At 56.6% G+C, this 18,543-nt stretch overlaps 1 protein-coding gene across 1 annotated transcript; it reads right to left on the bottom strand.

Moving 5' to 3' along the window:
• Positions 1–16: 16 nt before the first annotated feature.
• SERINC2 (serine incorporator 2) lies at positions 17–13,214 on the bottom strand. Its single transcript, XM_027736752.2, has 10 exons — positions 13,108–13,214; positions 6,410–6,571; positions 5,218–5,405; positions 5,050–5,129; positions 4,821–4,958; positions 3,378–3,547; positions 3,205–3,295; positions 2,274–2,409; positions 1,191–1,400; positions 17–818 (listed from the first exon to the last, which is right to left on the bottom strand). The coding sequence occupies exons 1-10, from the start codon at positions 13,144–13,146 to the stop codon at positions 680–682; spliced, it is 1,353 nt and encodes a 450-aa protein (XP_027592553.2). The 5' UTR covers positions 13,147–13,214; the 3' UTR covers positions 17–679.
• Positions 13,215–18,543: the final 5,329 nt, after the last annotated feature.

The following is an 18,543-nucleotide window of genomic DNA, read 5'->3' as shown; positions in this document are numbered from 1 at the left end:
CACACTCCAAGAAAGATCCAAGGACAAATCCACCAGGTTTATTGCAAACAAACTTTCTTGATAAGGTGAGGTGCTGGGGCCAGGCCAGCACAGCCTGCAGGAACCCCAACTTGTCCTCTAGCAAGGACCAGGGGGGGTTGTTCTCCCATGGGGACAGCAACCAGGAGAGCCCCTGAGGAGCTGGGGCCACCACCGAGGCTGGGGGATGCAGAGGGATATCTGCCTCCAGCCACAAATCTCAGCAATTCCGTTTTCCTCTAGGCAGTCTGGGGACATAACAGTGGCCAGGTCCTGGGTCCTGGTCCCCAGCACCCCCAAAAGGCACCACGGGCCCAGGACAGCAAGTGAGACAACAGCAGCTGGTGAGAACCAAACCCTCCCGAGGCAAGGCACTGGTCTCTGCTGGGAGAAGAGGGTTTGGAGGCACCACCAAAGGCACTGGACAAACATGGGCATGAAGGGAGCTTCAAAAACACCCTCAGGTCTCTCTCAGCCCTTGATTTCTCTGCTTGGCACTTCATCCCTTTCAAATTAAAACAAAAGACCTGCAAGAAGGCACAACCCAGCACAGCAGCTCCCACATGCAGAACTGGGGCTAAGGCAGAGCTGGGGCTGCCCCTGGCGCTGAGGGACAAGGCCACCACGGCTCTGACCTGGCAACAGGATGCCCGGGGCCACCTCAGCTGAAGTCCCGGTCCGGCAGCACCAGTGGAGCCACCAAAGTCCAGAGGTAGAGCAGGAGCCCAGCCCAGCTGGAGCAGATCTTCACCCACACGGCCATCCAGGGGCTGCTCAGCACCTGCAGGCTCTCGTCTGGCCTGGAACAGCAAACAGGGGGGTGGCACCATCACTGTGGTATCCACAGAGAGGGACAGGAACTGTGAGCACCCATGGGTGCCATGCAAGCAACACAGAGGAGCCCCGTGGCTGCAGCTACCCCGGGGATGTGACCCCACTGCTGCACTCACAGCACCCAGGGGCCGGGTCCCCGCTCCTGAGGGATCCCAGGCTGCAGCAGAGGGTGCTGGCGAGCCCTGGCACAACCCTATGCTACCCGAACATGGTTAGGGAGCACGTTCAGCGGCCTCACACACGGATGCACCTCAGCAAACAGCTCTGCCCCAGAGCAGGGCAGACCCCAGGAGGAGGGGATATAGAGGCAGGGGAACAGCCCTGGGAGCTCTGCCCACCTGTACCAGTTGGTGAGGGTCATCATGATGTAAAGGGAGGCGAGGAGGAGGCAGAGGTGGAAGAAGGTGTAGTTGTAGGAGACGCCGTCCTGCTCGTTGTCGTAGGCGCGGTGCGGCCCCGGCTCTGCCGCCTCCCCCGGGCCCGGCCCAGACCCGCCCTCCTCCGTCAGCATCAGCTTGTTCACCTGAGGGTGATCCGAGGAGCGGAGGCTGCAGGGAGAGGGGCAGGGGTTCAGCACCTCCTGCTCAGTGCCCCCATGGCTGGGGTGTCACGGAGTCACAGGATCTGCTGGGCTGGAAGGGACCCCCAAGGATCATGGAGTCCAACCCTCAGCCCTGCACAGTTAGATATCCTCATATCTAACCCCAAGAGTCACCCCCTGTGCCCCAGAGGATCAGCCAAACCCTCCTGCAGCTCTGGCAGCCTTGGGGCTGTGCCCACTGCCCTGGGGAGCCTGGGCAGTGCCCAACCAGCCTCTGGGGGAAGAACCTTTGCCTGAGATCCACCCTGAGCCTGCCCTGACACAGCTCCAGCCGTTCCCTGGCTGCTGTCCCTGCTCCCCCAGAGCAGAGCTCAGTCCCTGCCCCTCCTCTGCCCCTGCCCAGGAATTGGAACTGCACTGAGGTCTCCCCTCAGTCTCCTCTGCTCCAGCTGAACACACCAAGTGCCCTCAGTGTCCTCCCACGCCTTCAAATCCAGGCCCTTCTCCATCTCTTTGCCCTCCTTTGGACACTCTCCAGTGGCTCAATATCTTCCTTATATTGTGGTGCCCAAACTGCCTCAATGTTGCAGGTGAGGCTGCAGCAGTGCAGAGTAGAACAGGAATGTTCTGTCCTTGGGGCCATCCCTGGAACAGTTTGGGGGATGCAGGGTGTGGGGAAACCCTAAAAACTGTGACCACAGCCATGCAAGGCAGCTGCCTGTGGGTCCCCCTGGGGACTGGGATGGCTTTGCAAGAGGCCCTTAGTGACAAAATCCCTGGGCCAAGATGTGACTTCCCCTTTCCCTGAGAGCCTCCTAATGGCTCTCTGCTCCAGGCAGAGGGACAGTGCCATCCCCAGGGCCACAAGCCAAGCTCTCACCTGATGAAGAGGGTGCAGAGGATGAAGATGATCAGCCCCACGATGCTCGGAGCGTCCCACCAGGTTGTCGGTGGTTCTGTGGTCGTCGCTGTGCTGGTGCTGTTCCTCACCAGCAGAGTGGGGTTACAGCTCTGCACTGGGGGGAGGCACACAGGGGGTCAGCACCAAGGAGGGGACAAACACCTACCCCAGTGTGTGGTCCTGCCCCCTCATAGAATCATAGAAGCACAGAATCAGAGAATCAGACAGGTTGGAAAAGACCTCCCAGATCATCGAGTCCAACCCTTGATCCAACCCCGCCGTGGTTCCCAGCCCATGGCACTGATGCCACATCCAGTCTGTCCTTAAACACCTCCAGGGACGGAGAATCCACCCCCTCCCTGGGCAGCCCATTCCAATGGCTGAGCACCCTCTCTGGAAAGAATTTCTTCCGAAATCCAACCTAAACCTCCCCTGGCACAACTTAAGATCGAGCCCTCTTGTCCTACTGCTGGTTCCTGGCAGAAGAGCCCAACCCCCCCCCCGGCTCCCCCCTCCTGTCAGGGAGTTGCAGAGTCAGGAGGTCTCCCCTGAGCCTCCTCCTCTCCAGGCTGAGCCCCCCCAGCTCCCTCAGCCTCTCCTCACAGCACTTGTGCTCCAGTCCCTTCCCCAGCCTTGTTGCCCTTCTCTGGACCTGCTCCAGCCCCTCCATGTCCTTCCTGAGCTGAGGGCCCAGAACTGGACACAGCACTCCAGGGGTGGCCTCACCAGAGCTCAGTCCAGGCCAACAATCCCTTCCCTGCTCTTGCTGCCACACCCTTCCTGAGCCAGGCCAGGATCCATTGGCCCTCTTGCCCCCCTGGGCACACTCTGGCTCCTGTTCAGCTCCCTGTCCATCCACACTCCCAGCTCCCTTTCGGCCTGGCCTTAACCCAGGCCCCATCCTGCTTACCTGGCACGTTGGCCAGGGCGGCCCAGGTGACGTAGGTGGTGTAGAGGGTGATGAGGGACGCCTGCAGCAGCCCCGAGTGCGGCTGAGCCTCCTGCAAACACAACAGCGGGCGCTCAGGGCGGGCCTGCACCCCGCAGTGACACGGCCACCAGCCCCCTGGGAGCCACCCTCACCTGGATCTTGGGCAGGATGGACACCACGGAGACGATGAGGCACAGGAGGAGGTTGATGCTGATGAGGGCCTTGCCCTCGGTGCAGCCCTGGGGTTTGGTGTAGTAGACGTAGAGCAGCGCGACGGCCGCGATGGAGGCGGCGTAGAACACGAAGGTGACGGTGCAGAGGGCTGGGGGACACGAGAAACAAAAACCTTAAACAGCTGGGCTGGCGTAACATGGTGTGGAATATCTTATTGGCAGAATACACATCAAATCGCTTCTCCTATTTCTTTTTTTCCCTCTCAGGGAGTATAACAAACCCATTACACTTACTTACACCATCCCCCAAATAAGGAACTGTACAATCTTAGAGAAGCTCTTGAGAATTAGGGATGTAAACAAACGGGATGTAAACTAAGCTCTGTGCACCCAAATAAAGAACAAACACTACACTTTTTGGTGGTGGAACACAGTGGCCCTGTGTCTGCTCGAGAACTGAGGTCAAGGTGATAAAGAAAAGGACCAAAGAAGGACTTCCAGTAGGGGTGTGACCATGTAGAGCAAACTAATGAGTATGTATTAAGTAAGAGACAATACCCAACGAATCTGCTGGAAACAGTGTGTGTAATAAAAAGCCCTGTCCATCAGCCATTGGCACGTTGGGTTAGAGGAGCTCTCCTCCTGAATTAACATCTACAAATTGGTGATAAGAAGTTTGTTTCTGCTGCTTTTTGGTATCGTTTTTGGCACCCCAGACGGGACTGGAACCCACAATCCCCGTAAAAATGGGAAAAGCCTGTGCTGTGGGATGTGCATTGTACCTTTGTGCACCTCAGGGCCTAAATTAATTAAAGAACTGCTTTCTACCTTCCTATACTCAAATTGTCCAGAGATTATTTCTCTGATTTCAGGTGATGCAGGACACTGACAGGAGAAATACAAACCTTACTCACAGCATCCCCCAAATAAGGAACTGTACAATCTTAGAGAAGCTCTTGAGAATTAGGGATGTAAACAAACGGGATGTAAACTAAGCTCTGTGCACCCAAATAAAGAACAAACACTACACTTTTCAGTGGTGGAGCACAATGGCCCTGTGCCTGCTCAAGAACTGAGGTCGAGGTGATGAAGAAAAGGACCAAAGAAGGACTTCCAGTAGGGGTGTGACCATGTAGAGCAAACTAATGAATATGTATTAAGTAAGAGAGAATATCTAATGAATACATAAACAGTGTGTGTAATAAAAAGCCCTGCCCACCTGTCATTGGCTCCCTGGTTTAGAGGAGCTCTCCTCCTGAACAAAGAACGCCCTTTTTAGCTCCTACAAACTGGTGATAAGAAGTTTGTGCCGCTTTTCGGTATCATGGGGGAGGAAACAAAAAGGAAAGAGGCTGGAGCAGAACCCCCAGGCCTGGTCAGCCCTGGGATGAGCCAAACCCTCCGTGGTGCTGCTGCACCCACCTGCGTACCAGCCCTTGGCGTTGCTCTCGCTCGCATTGCGCAGCCACAGCTGGCTCCAGGAGTGGGCGAAGTCGATGAGGAGCACGAGCTGGATGAGGATGAAGAGGAAGGAGCCGACCACACCGAAGTAAAACCAGACTTGAGAGCAGAGAAAAACCAGTTAGGAACAGGGAGAGCGAGCCCTGGGGGCACAGGGGTTTAGCCCCGTGCAGAGGGCACAGCTCCTCACCCGAGGTGAAGGCCCCGTCGGGGATGTAGAAGGCGCCCACCGTGATCCCCACCAGCACCAGGAACTTGAAGAACCAGAAGCTGTGGGAGGAGAGAGGAGGCACGGTCTGCACCCTGCAGGGGTCCATCCCTTCCCCAGTCCCCCAGCACCCCGGGGCCCGGCACCCACCCGTTGTGCAGGGCGGCGCGGGGGTCCTTGCTGCTGCGCACGCACACCGTGAGCACGGCAAAGAGGCAGAAGAAGGCGGCCATGGCGAAGCCCATCCGGTACACGGCCTTGTGGCCCAGGAAGCTCCTGCAGTTGACGTGGGTCTGGACCCCCAGCACAGACCCGCTGCCTTCACAGAAGCCCGGGAGCTGAAACGGTGACGGGAGGGTGAGCATCACCCCAGTGTGTCCCGACACATCCTACTGGGGATTGAAGATTGTGGGAGGGTCTTGAAGAGCTCCTGTTTGCATTGAAGATCAGCTCCTGGACTGTGAAGCCCCCAGGCTGCCCAGAGAAACTGTGGCTGCCCCAGCCCTGGAAGTGTCCAAGGCCAGGTTGGATGGTGCTTGGAGCAACTTGGGATGGTGGAAGGTGTCCCTGCCCATGGCAGGGGGTTGGGACCCCCTCGTTGAGATCCCTTCCAAACCATTCTGTGATTCCACAGTTCTGTGATTCTGGGATTCCACATCCACTGCAAGCCCTGGTGCCACCAAACATGAGCCAGACCATGACTGCTCTAATGCCTCTTGCTTGGGGACAGTGGTGGGATGACACAGCTAAAGCCACCCTGCAGGTCAGTGAGAAGCTGGGATGAAACCAGCCTTTCCCAAAAGCCCAGCCCCGCAGCAGCAGCTCAGCTGTCAGATCTCCTCTCCCTCCACCTGAAGTCACAGAATGACAGAATCACAGTCAGCCAGGTTGGAAAAGACCTCTGAGATCATCGAGTCCAACCTGTGACCCAACCCCACCTTGTCACCCAGCCCATGGCACTGAGTGACACGTCCAGTCTGTCCTTAAACACCTCCAGGGATGGGGACTCCACCCCCTCCCTGGGCAGCCCCTTCCAATGGCTGATCCCTCTCTGTGTAAAAAATTTCTCCCTGATGTCCCACCTCCACAACTTGCAAGTCATCAGTTGAACCTCAAAAACGGGATGTAGGAAACTTTCCCAGGAGACATCCAGGAACGAAATTATATCCCACTGCATTTTCCCCTCTGTGGAAAACCAGGGTTAACAACAACTTCTTCCAGAGAGGTGCTCAGACAAAGAGGAAAAAAAGCACATCATACCCCAAAAATTCCCTTTCTGCTTCAGCCTCACGTACTCACGGGGAACTGAACTTCTTCCCAGTGACCTCCAGGAGTTATTTACCTTGTGCAGCTCCTTCTCCACGCCGGGGATTATCATGATGACGGACACCAGAGTGCCGAGGAAGAGGAAGAAGGTGAAGAGGAGGCGGGAGATGGTGGAGTTCTTGGCTGAGGGGCAGCAGCCACAGAGCAGACACGGAGCAGAGCCACAGAGACAGGACGCCTGCAACGAGAGCAGCCCCGTGGCAGAGGGGCACAAACCAGCCCCAAAACACGTGCCCAGGTTGATCCATAGGGAAACCTCCCAGCAATCCACATTGCTGCTCCAGGCCTTTTGCTCAGAGCTTCCCACCAGCCCATGAGATGTCACGGAAATGGTGCCAAACCACCCCCAAAAGTTGCTGAAAAAGAAAAGAGCTGCAGGAACTGACAACAACCAGCCAAGGTGGGAAAAGACACCGCGAGTCCTGGAGACACCTACGTGGTTTTTGCTCCATGCAAGGCTCCAGTCTAACCAAGTCCTGCCCTGCAGGAGCCTCCTTTCGGTGCAGAAACACGTTTGCAAAATAATTTCAGTCTAATACAAGAAGGGGGAAACATGGATTTCAGCACCATGGGGAAAGCAGCTCGTTCTGCCACCCTTCCCCTCCCCAAAGGCCGCTTGGCAGGCAGGGAAACTGAGGAACAGCATCCCCAGGAGCCCATGGTGGGTCCTGAATTCCCAAATCGAGCACGGGCAGCGCTGCCGAGTGCACCCTGCTCCAGGAGGTTCCACTGCTCGGGAACCAAGGAAACCCTGGCTTAACAAAACCTGACCTTACTGCCTTGCAAAACACCAGCAGGGTTTTCCTGCACTGGGGTGGTGTGGAATAAGGCTTGGAGGGGGGGGAAAGGAATGTTCTATTAAACTGGACTCTTAGATTTCCCTGGGTCCTGCAATCCATCATCGTTTGAAACCCAGAAGTTGGGCTGGGCTGGGCTCAGCTGGGTTGAGTTCAGTTGGGTTGAACTGAGTTGTGTTGGGCTGAGTTGGGTTAAGTTGGATTGGGTTGATTTAGGCTAAGTTGGGTTGATTTAGGCTGGGTTGGGTTGAACTGGGTTGGATTGGGTTGATTTAGGCTAAGTTGGGTTGATTTAGGCTGGGTTGGGTTGAACTGGGTTGGATTGGGTTGATTCGGGTTAAGTTGGGTCATGTTGCACTGAATTAAGTTCATTTGGATTGAGTTGGGTTGAGTTTGGTTGGGTTGGGTTGAGTTTTGCTGCTCCAGTAAACACCATTCTCACCAGTTTTTCCTCTAATTTGGATACTCTTAGGGTGTGGGAAAGCCCCAATCACCTGCCTTAGAGGAAGAAAAGCTGCAGGGGTTTTCATAACAGGTTTTAAAGGCTGTGATGGGTCAGGAGCACTGGATACAGTCACAGCCAGCCCTGACTGTGCCATCTGATCAGGGTGGGGAGGATTTTCAGCCTCTTCATCCGCCACACCAGCCCTGGGATCTCCTGGCTCGCTGCCAAGTCCTGAAACCCCTATTTTCCCAAAAGAGGGAGAAGTTGGACAATAAATAGGGCATTTTCCAGCAAGAGAATGGAAGAAGCATTTGGGGTTGGGCCTTTCACTGTTGGGTCTCTAATCCTCTATGTGAAGGTTCCATGTCAAATATTTGGGGAAACAATAGAAGAATAAGGTGTCTCTCCAGTTTGGATTGAAGATGTTTGGTTGGGGAAGTAAAACCAACATCCCACATCAAGGTAAAGCAGGCAGTGATGCCCCCCCAGCTGCTGAACCAAGACCACTGTGTGAATTAACAGGTTAAAGTGCTAAATAAAACCTTAAAAGACCCAAAAACTAAATGAAAATTGAATTCCCAACTCTGCTCCACTCCTCATGGTGGGAGAAGGAATAGCAAAATACCCCCCAAGGGTGATGTATTCCCTAAAATAGGGAAATTTCAAATATTCCCTAAAATAAGGAAATTTCAGGCTATTTCCTTCTTTTTCTAACCCTCACTGAAGCTACCACAAACCCACAACCTCCTTTGTCCCACCCAGAGGTCCAGGGAGCAACAAGAAATTCCCCTGCAGGCACTGGAAGGAGTTTATTTCAAATACTACTTTCCAAATATTTACCTCTGCATTCCCAAATATTTCAAAATTTACAGCACTGGGTGTTTTGAGCTCCTGTATCACTTCTTAGGAAATCCTGTGACCATCTCAAGCTCCTCAGTAAACAGCTTTCCCCCTATTCACAAGATAATTTCATTGATTTATTTTGCTTTGATATTTCATTTCTTCCCCTCCTGCACTGGAGCCCATCAGCCACTCAGAGGCAGGAGGAGGGTCCAGCTCTCTCCCACTATTAAGAGATATGCTCTGTTGTGTGCTTATTATGGGTATGAACCTCCTAATTATGTCCTGCAATCGATACTAATTAAAGATGGCTCAGCATCAACTCAAAACACACATTTCTCATCATTAAAATCAGTGTAGAAAAAGGACATGGCAGAAAACAAAACCTGCAGTGTGAGCAGGTCACTTCCCTCAGCAGGGATGCTCAGGGAGGTTCTCAAAGGATCACCTTGATGCCTCCAAATCACTAGAGGTGGCTTTGATTTGCTTGATTTGATTTTGATTTTATTTTATCATCATTTGAGAAAAAATCCCCTCCTTCCTGATTTATTCCTCTTTACCCCCATCCCAGCCCCACATCCCCATCCTGTGGAGCTGGTGGGACCCATAGGAGTCAGGATGGGTCAGAGAGTCCCTGGATCCCATGGAGACCCTCATTCCACCTCTCCAGGAGCTGCTCAAGGGGCAGAACTTCACGTTTTCAACTTGGAAGCCCATGAAAGTGGCCTCCAATTAGAGATGGCTTCCTTTCAGACTCATTAAATGCACCACTCGCAGCAGAGTGCATTTAAAAGGCACCAGCCGTGCTGTGTTTTCCCTTGTAGATTAAAAAACAAATAGAGAACAGCATTAAAAATCCCTTTTAGTGCAGAACTCCTGCATCATTTCACCTGATGTAGCACAGCACCTCTGCACCATCCATCCTTCCAGCTCCTCTCCCTTCGGTGCCAACTGAAACAAAAAGCCCCAGTCCCAGAATCCCTGAATCTGGCCAGGAAAACTGTGAGGTTTGGTGCTGTTGGGGAAGTTGTGGGTCTGGGGGTTCAGCCCCATGTCCAAACACCACTGAAGACCTGCAGGAGGCAGAGCCTCAGGTGCCAAGTTTTGCTCAGGGTCGGTGCAGGGGGAGGGAGGGCACAGGAGTGTCCACAGGGCCACGATGGAACTGAAGGGAAACCTTTGCTCCATGTGCAGCCTCCAAACCCTCTGGGTGACCCCTGGGGCAGCTGCAGGGGGACAAATTGGTTTGGAATGGAAGGGACCTCAAAGCTCATCTCACTCCACCCCCTCCATGGGCAGGGACACCTTCCATAGCCCAGGTTGCTCCAACCTGGCCTTGGACACTTCCAGGGATCCAGGGGCAGCCACAGCTTCTCTGGGCAACCTGTGCCAGGGCCTCCCCACCCTCACACACAACAATTCCTTCCCAATATCCCATCTCTCCCTGCCCTCTGGCACTGGGAAGCCATTCCCTGTGTCCTGTCCCTCCATCCCTTGTCCCCAGTCCCTCTCCAGCTCTCCTGGAGCCCCTTTAGGCCCTGCCAGGGGCTCTCAGCTCTCCCTGGAGCCTTCTCTTCTCCAGGGGAACCCCCCCAGCTCTCCCAGCCTGGCTCCAGAGCAGAGGGGCTCCAGCCCTGGACTCGCTCCAACAGGTTTTTCAGAGTTTTTTGGGAGCCTGCAGCATCCCTGGAGCCTCCTGGGGGTTTATTTTGAAGGATGACTCTTCCACAGGCAAACTGCACAGCTGTATTTCAGTTTTCACAGGCCCTTTCAGCCGCTGAGGTGACAGGGTACAACATCCCCATCCCGCTGACCTGCTCCATGAAACAGTGACACAAGAGTCCTGTGCCACCAGGAGCCACAAAAACAGCTCCTGGTGCCCTTTCTGGCCACCTCCTTCGAAACTCCTTTGCAAGGAAGCAAAGGAACCCTCTGTGCCACACCCTGCCCCGACCTGCAGCCCAGGCACCTCGTGATTTCAGCCTTTTCCTTTAAAAAGCAAGTGGGTTAAGAGCAAGAAAACCCTCCCAGGCTAAGCAACGCTGGCCACGCTCTGATTCTCCTTCCAAAGGCTTTCAGAGATGCCCATAAGTGTGAACATGGCCCAGGGCCAAAGAGCAGGGTGGAAAAAGGCAAGGAGGGAGGTGGCTGCAGCAGTGAAGGGGTGGGTTAATGAGGAAGGGTTGGTTTTCAGCTGCTGCAGTTGAATGATTAATGTCTCCAGTTTCACTATCAACTTCCTCATGGGACCCAGCTCACCTCCAGCGTGACCCCCACGGAAGGGCTGCTCTGCTCCCTCCTCTCCTGGAGGATTTGGGAGCATGGCAAGGGCCAGGCCAGGCAGGGAAACACAACATGAACCCAACTGCACCAGATCAGCTCCACCAGCCCACCTGTAACAGTCCAACTACACCAACATCACCCCAACAACAGCACCCCAAATCACCCACCCAACTACACCACCCCAACAACACCCACCCAGCACCACCCCAACAACACCCACCCAGCACCACCCCGTGAGCTTCTGCCACCCTGGAATCCCAGGAACACGGAGACTGAGTCACCCCAGGAATCCCAGGAACACAGAGGCTGAGTCACCCCAAAGCAACGCTGAGCAACCGGAGTTTATCTCCTGCCAAACCCGTGACCAGGCAGGTTAATCAGTACCAAACCCCAGGGCTGGGGAAGCTGGTGGCTCTCCTGCCTGGCAGGTGGCTTTGGGTTGGTGTCACAGGGTTGGTTGTGCCCATGAGGTGCCCAAAACACATCTGAGCCCCCAGGGTTTGTGTTGGCTTGGGCAGCCCCAACCATGTCCCCCCCAGGAAGGCAGCTCGGAACAATGACAACTGTGGGCAGAATCTGGAAAATCACCGGATTTTCCAGTGATTTCCAGGGCAAGTCACAGGAAAAGGGAAATTTTTGTTGTGCGCTGCAAAGTATTTTCACTCAGGAACAACTTGTAGAGTTTTAATAGGAAAGAAGAAAGGGCTTGGCAGTCTGATGCTGCTGTGACTCAAATGCTGCAGGCAGAGCTGAAGGAGTCAGTTCAGATGTTCTTGTTAAAAATAAAATTTAAAAAAAAAAATTTACACACATTGGGGGGAGGGGGTATCTGGTTTTGGTTTGTGTTTTTTTCTGTCTCGTGGTTCTTCAGTTCAGAACTAAAACAGCCCCTGAGTCAACCACCTCCACCAGAAGGAATAGGAGAATTAAATTAAACTTACATAGTTGCTCTACTCTGTTACCACGGGCTGGGTAACAGAACAGTTTTTTCGGGGAAAAAATCCAGATTTAGGCCAGAAAACTCCACACTCCTGGACTGGAATAACTCCCAGCTTTCCCAATACTTGTCCATGAGGAAAAGTTTGGAGTGTGTTACAGGGGGAGGCCTTGCAGACCATCCTCCAACTGATCCCTCATTTCAAAATCTCCTGTTCGTTAAACCTCCAACACTTTGAGGTCAAGTTGCACAACAGGCCCTGCTCCCAGGTTTCCAGGCCGGCAGTTCCTGGGCTGGTTCCACAGCCCTGCCTTGGCCCTGTGCCCACAGGTGAGGCACCAACAGGGAAGGCAATGCCAGTCGTGGGCAGGGGCTGCGTCACAGGGCACAGCACCCGGAACCACACACCCTGAGCACGGCAGGGCACCCCAATCACACACCCTGAGCACGGCAGGGCACCCCAATCACACACCCTGAGCACGGCAGGGCACCCCAATCACACACCCTGAGTATGTCAGGGGACCCCAATCACACACCCTGAGCATGGCAGGGGACCCCAATCACACCCCCTGAGCATGGCAGGGCACCCCAATCACACACCCTGAGCACGGCAGGGCACCCCAATCACACCCCCTGAGCACGGCAGGGCACCCCAGATCACACCCCTGAGCCTGCCCTGGCCCATGGCACCTGAGATCCCTGCCCTGGCCCATGGCACCCCACACAGAGCCTGCAGCCCCCCTTCCAGCTCCTTCTCTCAGTCCATCCCCAGTCCCCCAGTTTGAGGCTCAGCAATGAGACCCAGACAAGGCCCCCAGCCCCTCATTGCACCCCCCAGGGTAGCAGGGCAGGGGTGCCAGGACCCCCCACTCCTCCAGGTGTAGCAGAGGCATCACTGCTCTGGCTCCCCACACCCCCCAGGTGCACAGGAGTGCACCACCCTCCCCGTTCCCCTCCATGTTCCCCTCAATCATGACATTCCTAAGCCCCAGAGTTCCCTGGGGTGAACCCTCTGCATCTCCCGTGGACACCCCTGGGTGCTGTGGGATGCCCTGCTCTGGGTGACCCCCACATCCCCCAGGGAGGGATGCGCTGAGGGTTGGACCTGCTGGGAGTCCCCCGCATCCCCCCCATATACAGGGATGCATCCCCAGGGGGTTCCCTGCACCCCCCAGCTACACAGGGCACACCTCCCGGGGGTGCCCTGCCTCTCCCGGGTACAGCGCGGGTCACCCTCCCGGCACCCCTTGGACCCCTCCGCCCCGGGATGTCCCTCCGCCCTCCCCGGGCCTCCCCCGGACCCTCCCCCGGACCCGCAGCCGCCGCAGCTCCCCCTGCCCGGGCCGCGCCCGCCGCTGCGGCCCCGCAACCCCCCGGTGCCGCGGGTCCCCCCGCTGCGGGCGGGCACTCACGCAGCTGAGCAGGGAGCAGACCCCGAGACAGGCCCCCATCGTGCTGCCGCCGCCGCTCCCGAGCCGGCCCCCGGCTCCTGTTCCCGGCTCCTGTTCCCGGCTCCTGCTCCCGGCTCCTGTTCCCGGCTCCTGTTCCCGGCTCCCCGCTCCCCTCCGCCGGCTCCGCGCTCGGCTCCGCCCGGACCGGCCGCGCCTCCCCCGGGGCGGCCCTTACGGCGGCGGGGAGGGCAGGAGAGGGACGATCCGCGCTCCTCCCGGCCTCGGGGGGGCCTCTCTATTGCTTCTCCATGCCCCCACTCCGTCCTCACTCCATCCCCCTCCATCCTTCTCCATCTCCCTCCATCCCCCCATCCCCCCGCCGACTCCCTCCGTCCCTTCCCCCCCGGGCCCCCCATCCCTGGTTACCGCCCAGAGGGCCCCACGGACACCACGAGCTCGGGTCGGGCTGGGGGCTCTGGGACACCCCCAGGGCTGGGGGGGATGGGTCGGGGCCCAACCGGGGCTCAAAACAGCCTGTGGGAAGGGATCATGGAAAGCCAGGATGGTTTGGGTTGGAAAGGACCTTAAATCCCATCTTGTTCCACCCCCTGCCATGGGCAGGGACACCTTCCATAGCCCAGGTTGCTCCAAACCCCATCCAGCCTGGTCCTGGACACTTCCAGGGATCCAGGGGCAGCCACAGCTTCTCTGAGCAACCTGGGCCAGGGCCTCCCCACCCTCCCAGCCAACAATTCCTTCCCAATATCCCATCTATCCCTGCCCTCTGGCAGTGGGAAGCCATTCCCTGTGTCCTGTCCCTCCATCCCTTGTCCCCAGTCCCTCTCCAGCTCTCCTGGAGCCCCTTTGGGCACTGGAAGTCTGATTGGAACCTCCTAAAGTTCAACAAGGAGAAGGGCAAAGTAAGTTTTGCCCCATGGGAAAGAAAAATCCCAGGCTCCAATATATGATGGAGACCACTCAGCTCTGCAGAAAGGCCCCGGGGGTGCTGGTGGACACCAGGTGGAACACAAGGCAGCAATGTACCCTTGCTGCAGAGAAGGTAAATGGTGGCCTGGGCTGCACCAGGAAGCAGATCAAGGGAGGGACCCAGTGATCAGAACTGGTGAGGCCACCCCTGGAGAGCTGTGTCCAGTTCTGGGCTCTCCAGGACAAGAGAGACATGGACCTACTGGAGAGAGTCCGACCAAGGCCACAGTGGAGCATCCTACATGTGAGGAAAGGCTAAAAGGCTGGGACTGACCAGCCTGGAGAAGGCTCAGGGGGATCCTATCAGTGTATATAAACACCTGAAGGGAACGTGCAAAGAGGACGGATCCAGACTCCTTCAGTGGTGCCCAGTGACAGGACCAGCAGCCACGGGCACAAACTGAAACCCAGCAGGGTCCTTCTGAGCATCAGGAGACACTGTTTTCACTGGGCACTGGCCCAGGTTGCCCAGGGAGGTTGCAGAGTCTCCATCCTTGGAGAGATGTCATATGGACACGGTCCTGGGGAATGGCTCTGGGTGGCCCTGCTTGAGCAGGGAATTGGACCAGATGGACTCCAGAGGTGCCTTCCAGCCTCAGCCCTTCTGTGATTCTGGGCTGGTGGATGTGCTGGAGCTGGTGGATGTGCGGACCTTGTAGGACCTCCCCTGGATGGCAGCTTGATCCCCTGCTGTATCAGCCTCCCTTCCCAGCTTGGTGTCATCTGCCAACTGGCTGAGCTTACACTGCCCCATCACCCAGATCATGAATTAAATTAATTAATCATTAATTAAACTGGACTTGAACCAGTACAGACCTCTGGAGTAGAACTCTGGTTACTGGCCTCCATCTGGACTTTGTGCCACTGCAGGACTAAAGTATGCCCACTTTGCCTAAGTGTCCCCAGACCTGATCCTCTTCCACCAAGGGTTCTGTCTTCCTTGCTCCAGCCTTTCCTCATGGGATCTCTGATCATCTGGGACCTGGTATTCCTAAAGATCAGTCTGGCAACTAAAGAGCCAAAGGCACCATTCAGTCCCTGGTCCTGTGGCACCAGGTTCCCCATCTTGTGGAACAAGATATGTTTTCCCTAGTCTTCCCTTTGTCTCCTATAGGAGCCCTTCTTGCTGGATTTGACAACACACTTTCCAGCTCCAGAAGCTCCACCAGCTCCCAACAGACCCACCAGCACCAGCAGACCCACCAGTTCAGGCATTCCCATCATTTCCAGCATTCCTATCACTTCCAGCATCCCCAGCATCCCCAGCAACCTCAGCAGTCTGAACCCACTCCCCCTGCAGGGCCAGACCCTGGGTGAGGGGGCTGCTCTTCCTGCCCAGCCAGGGTCTGGCACATCCCCCCGGAGCAGTGAGTGCTGCTCTGTCACTGACATACATAATTCAGCGCCCAAGATAACCCAGGACACACCAGCCCACTTCCAGATCCTAAATTTAGACAGCAGGAAAGTACATGAGTATGTGGCAGTGACAGGCTCGGGGGCACAGGGCTGGGGCAGCACGTCCCCTGTGTCCTTGAGGAAGAGGAGGGTGTCACACTTCTTGCTCCAGAGGTAAAGCTCCGGGGTTTGGCCCCCGATCAGCAGCTGGCAAAAATTAACAAAAGCTTTTCAGAGCCTCCGTGGGCTCCCAAAAGCTGCTGGCTCGGCACGGTCCTGCGACAGGAGAGATCAGCCCCCAAAAGCTGCTCTCTGATCTCAGATGGGGTCTCAGGTTTCTCCTCCTTTCCGGAGGCGCCGGGGGGTGTGCGCGGACACCCCGCCCCGGCCGTGTGCGGGCACGGGCCTGGCAGCCTCGGGGACAGGATGGACTGGCTCCAGCACGGCCCCCCGGGGGTGCGGGTGGGCATTCTGGCAGCTCCCATCTCCTCCTGGCTGGATATCAGAGCCCTGTGACATCGGCAGCAGGAATGTCCCTCAGTCCCTGTCCCCCCGGGAAGGGCGAATTGGCCGGACGCGTGTTTGTCCCCTTGGTCCTGCTGTCCTCTTGCAGGCACGTGAGCCCGCTGGTCTGCCAGGAGCAGAACCCCTCCCATGGACCCTGGAGGGATCCCTTTGATGATGCCACCAGGTGGCAGTGCCGGAGTGACACCGGTGCACACACTCCGGACACCGGGGACGGGCACCGGGCTCGGTCCCCGCCCGCTCCCGGCTGCCAGGGGGGAGAGGGTTCCCAAACTCCTCGCGGGGGTGTCCCCACGCCTGGCTTTTGCTGGTGAGCAGAGGCCACCCCACCGCCACCACCCCCGGCACCAGCCCCTCGACATCCCCTTCTCGGGAGGGGGCTTGTGGCCAGCGGGATCTGCCTCGGGTCCTGCGCGTCCCGGCGATGTGACAGCGATGTGACAGCAGTGCCACGAGTGACAGAGCTCTGACAGCCCCCGGGTACCACAGGACAGGCTGGTTTTCTGTCACCCTGCACACAGGGAAAGACGAAGACTGGGAGATGTGGGATGCTGCTGGAGCCCGGAGATATGGGGCTGCCTCCAGCCACCCCAACAGCAGAATCCCTCGTGTCCCACTTCTGGGACCATCCTTGTCCGTGCATCCCCATAAAACACCTTTATTTTCCTCTGCCTCCCCCTCTGTTCCTTCTCTTGCCTCGCTCAGCACCCCCGAGGCACGAGAGGGCACCTCCCCTCTCCCACGATAGGGGCCAAGGACACTATTCCTGCCCACCCCGGGGGGATTATAGGGCTGGGGGGAGCAGGGCCAGGAGCAGCTTGCCAGGGGTGCCCTCCCACCCTGGAGAACAAATGCTCTCATGTGACTGTATCTGGGACAATTCCAGCTTAGCCGTGGGCACAGCCAGCAGGGCTCCTGCTGCTCCCGAGCCGTGCAATTCATGGATAAACCCACATTACAGCAATTAATAATAATTAATGATCGATTCTGTGTTTGGAGAACCAGCTAAATTCATTGAGCACCTCATCTCCAGAGCCCTGCCTGGTGCAGGCAAACACAGCCACGGCACGAGGTGTGGGTTTGGGGTGATGGTTTGGGGTTTGACAACCCCCTGGTCCACGGGGTTGTCCTGCCTCTGGCACCCTGGGGTGCTCTTGGATGGGATTTAAGGCACACAGGGCCCTTCTCCTCAGACACCAGCTGCCATCCAGCACATCCCAGCCCTGTGTTTCAGGAGCTTTGAGGAGCTGCTCCAAGATCTCAGGGTGCTGGGAGGTGTGGGGGTCCCCCTGACCACCCTGTGCTGCAGGGGTGGGACAGGAGTGGAGCCCCCAGTCATTGCCAGCAGTGCCTCTCCTCAGTTGTGCTGCCTCCCTCGGGGTTTGCAGCCCCCAGACGAGAAGGGGAAACAGGCACAAAGCCAGCCTGGGATGGGAAGGACAAATGCAGAAGTCCTGGGATTGAAGCACGTCCCTTCCCCCTTGTCCAAGGATGCCTTTGAGGCAGGGAATTAGTTTTCCACTAAGCTCCTCTGTAATAAACACAGACACGGGAGCAACGGGCAATTGCTTGGCCTTTAATTACAGACAGAGGGAGGGTGTTCAGGGTCACTGGATCCAGGACTCAGAGCCACTGGAAACGAGGGGGAGGATTTTCAGGAGGAATATTGCAGGAACCTACATTGTCCCTTTCATTGACCAGGACCCTCCTTTCCTCCCACACCACTGGAACATCCCAAATCATAGAATCATGGAATCCTGACTGGAAGGGACCCACAAGGACCATCCATTCCAACTCCTGGCCCTGCACAGACACCCCAACAATCCCACCCTGTCCCTCAGAGCATTGTCCAAACGCTCCTTGAGCCCTGGCAGGTTTGGGGCCGTGACCACTGCCCTGGGCAGCCTGTGCATCAACCCTTGAGAACAACCCAACCAAGGAGCCTGATGGAGACCCAGAAAACCCTCTGAGTTTACTGGTGGGGTTCCCACTCACTGGCATTGCTTCTGGAAAATCCATTGAGCAACTGAGCCCCTCTTCAAGGACCTTTTGCCAGTGTCTCAAAGGCCAGGGGGGTGATGCAGAGCTGACACAGCTGATGGAGTCCATGATGGGCCACCACCAAAACTATCACTTGTCATCACGCTGGGGTCTCCTCCCCAAAGCCTCACAGCCAGGAGAATGAAGAGCCACTCTGTGTCCTTGAATCCTGATTTATCCTGAGCTCAGGGATGCAGGGACTGGCTAGAAAAGCTGCAGCATTTCCCTGCTGAGCTCGGACAGATGCTGTTTGTCTCTCTCTCAGCAGTGGCCAGACACCTGGCTGGTGATGGATGGGAGTGTCACACCAGAGATTCTGTGCTCCCACAACCGCTGGGTCTCTCATGAGGTGGAAAATTTGAGGGGTTACTCTGCTGTGAGCTCCGTTCTTTCCCCAAGTACCAGGATCTGAATCCACAGAGCTGGTGGGGCAGGGAGGCTGGAGGAGGAAGCAGAGTGAGACCTTGACCTGAGGGTGTCCTTGATCCACCTGGCAGGAGGAGCTGGTCC

Source organism: Pipra filicauda, unplaced genomic scaffold (assembly GCF_003945595.2).
Source record: "Pipra filicauda isolate LSUMZ 115617 unplaced genomic scaffold, ASM394559v2 scaffold664_size391380_pilon, whole genome shotgun sequence".
Classification (NCBI taxonomy): Eukaryota; Metazoa; Chordata; class Aves; order Passeriformes; family Pipridae; genus Pipra; species Pipra filicauda.
The sequence above is the reverse complement of the archived record's forward strand: the minus strand, read 5'-3'. Positions and strand labels throughout refer to the sequence as shown.

Bases quoted from the DNA above. Each gene is read 5' to 3' on its own strand.
- SERINC2 (XM_027736752.2), bottom strand. From the start codon at position 13,146: ATGGGGGCCTGTCTCGGGGTCTGCTCCCTGCTCAGCTGC. The intron at 5,406-6,409 runs GTAAATAACTCC...TCACCGTTTCAG, and splicing joins TGGAGAAGGAGCTGCACAAG to CTCCCGGGCTTCTGTGAAGG. The intron at 1,401-2,273 runs GTGAGAGCTTGG...CTCTCCCTGCAG, and splicing joins CTCTGCACCCTCTTCATCAG to CCTCCGCTCCTCGGATCACC.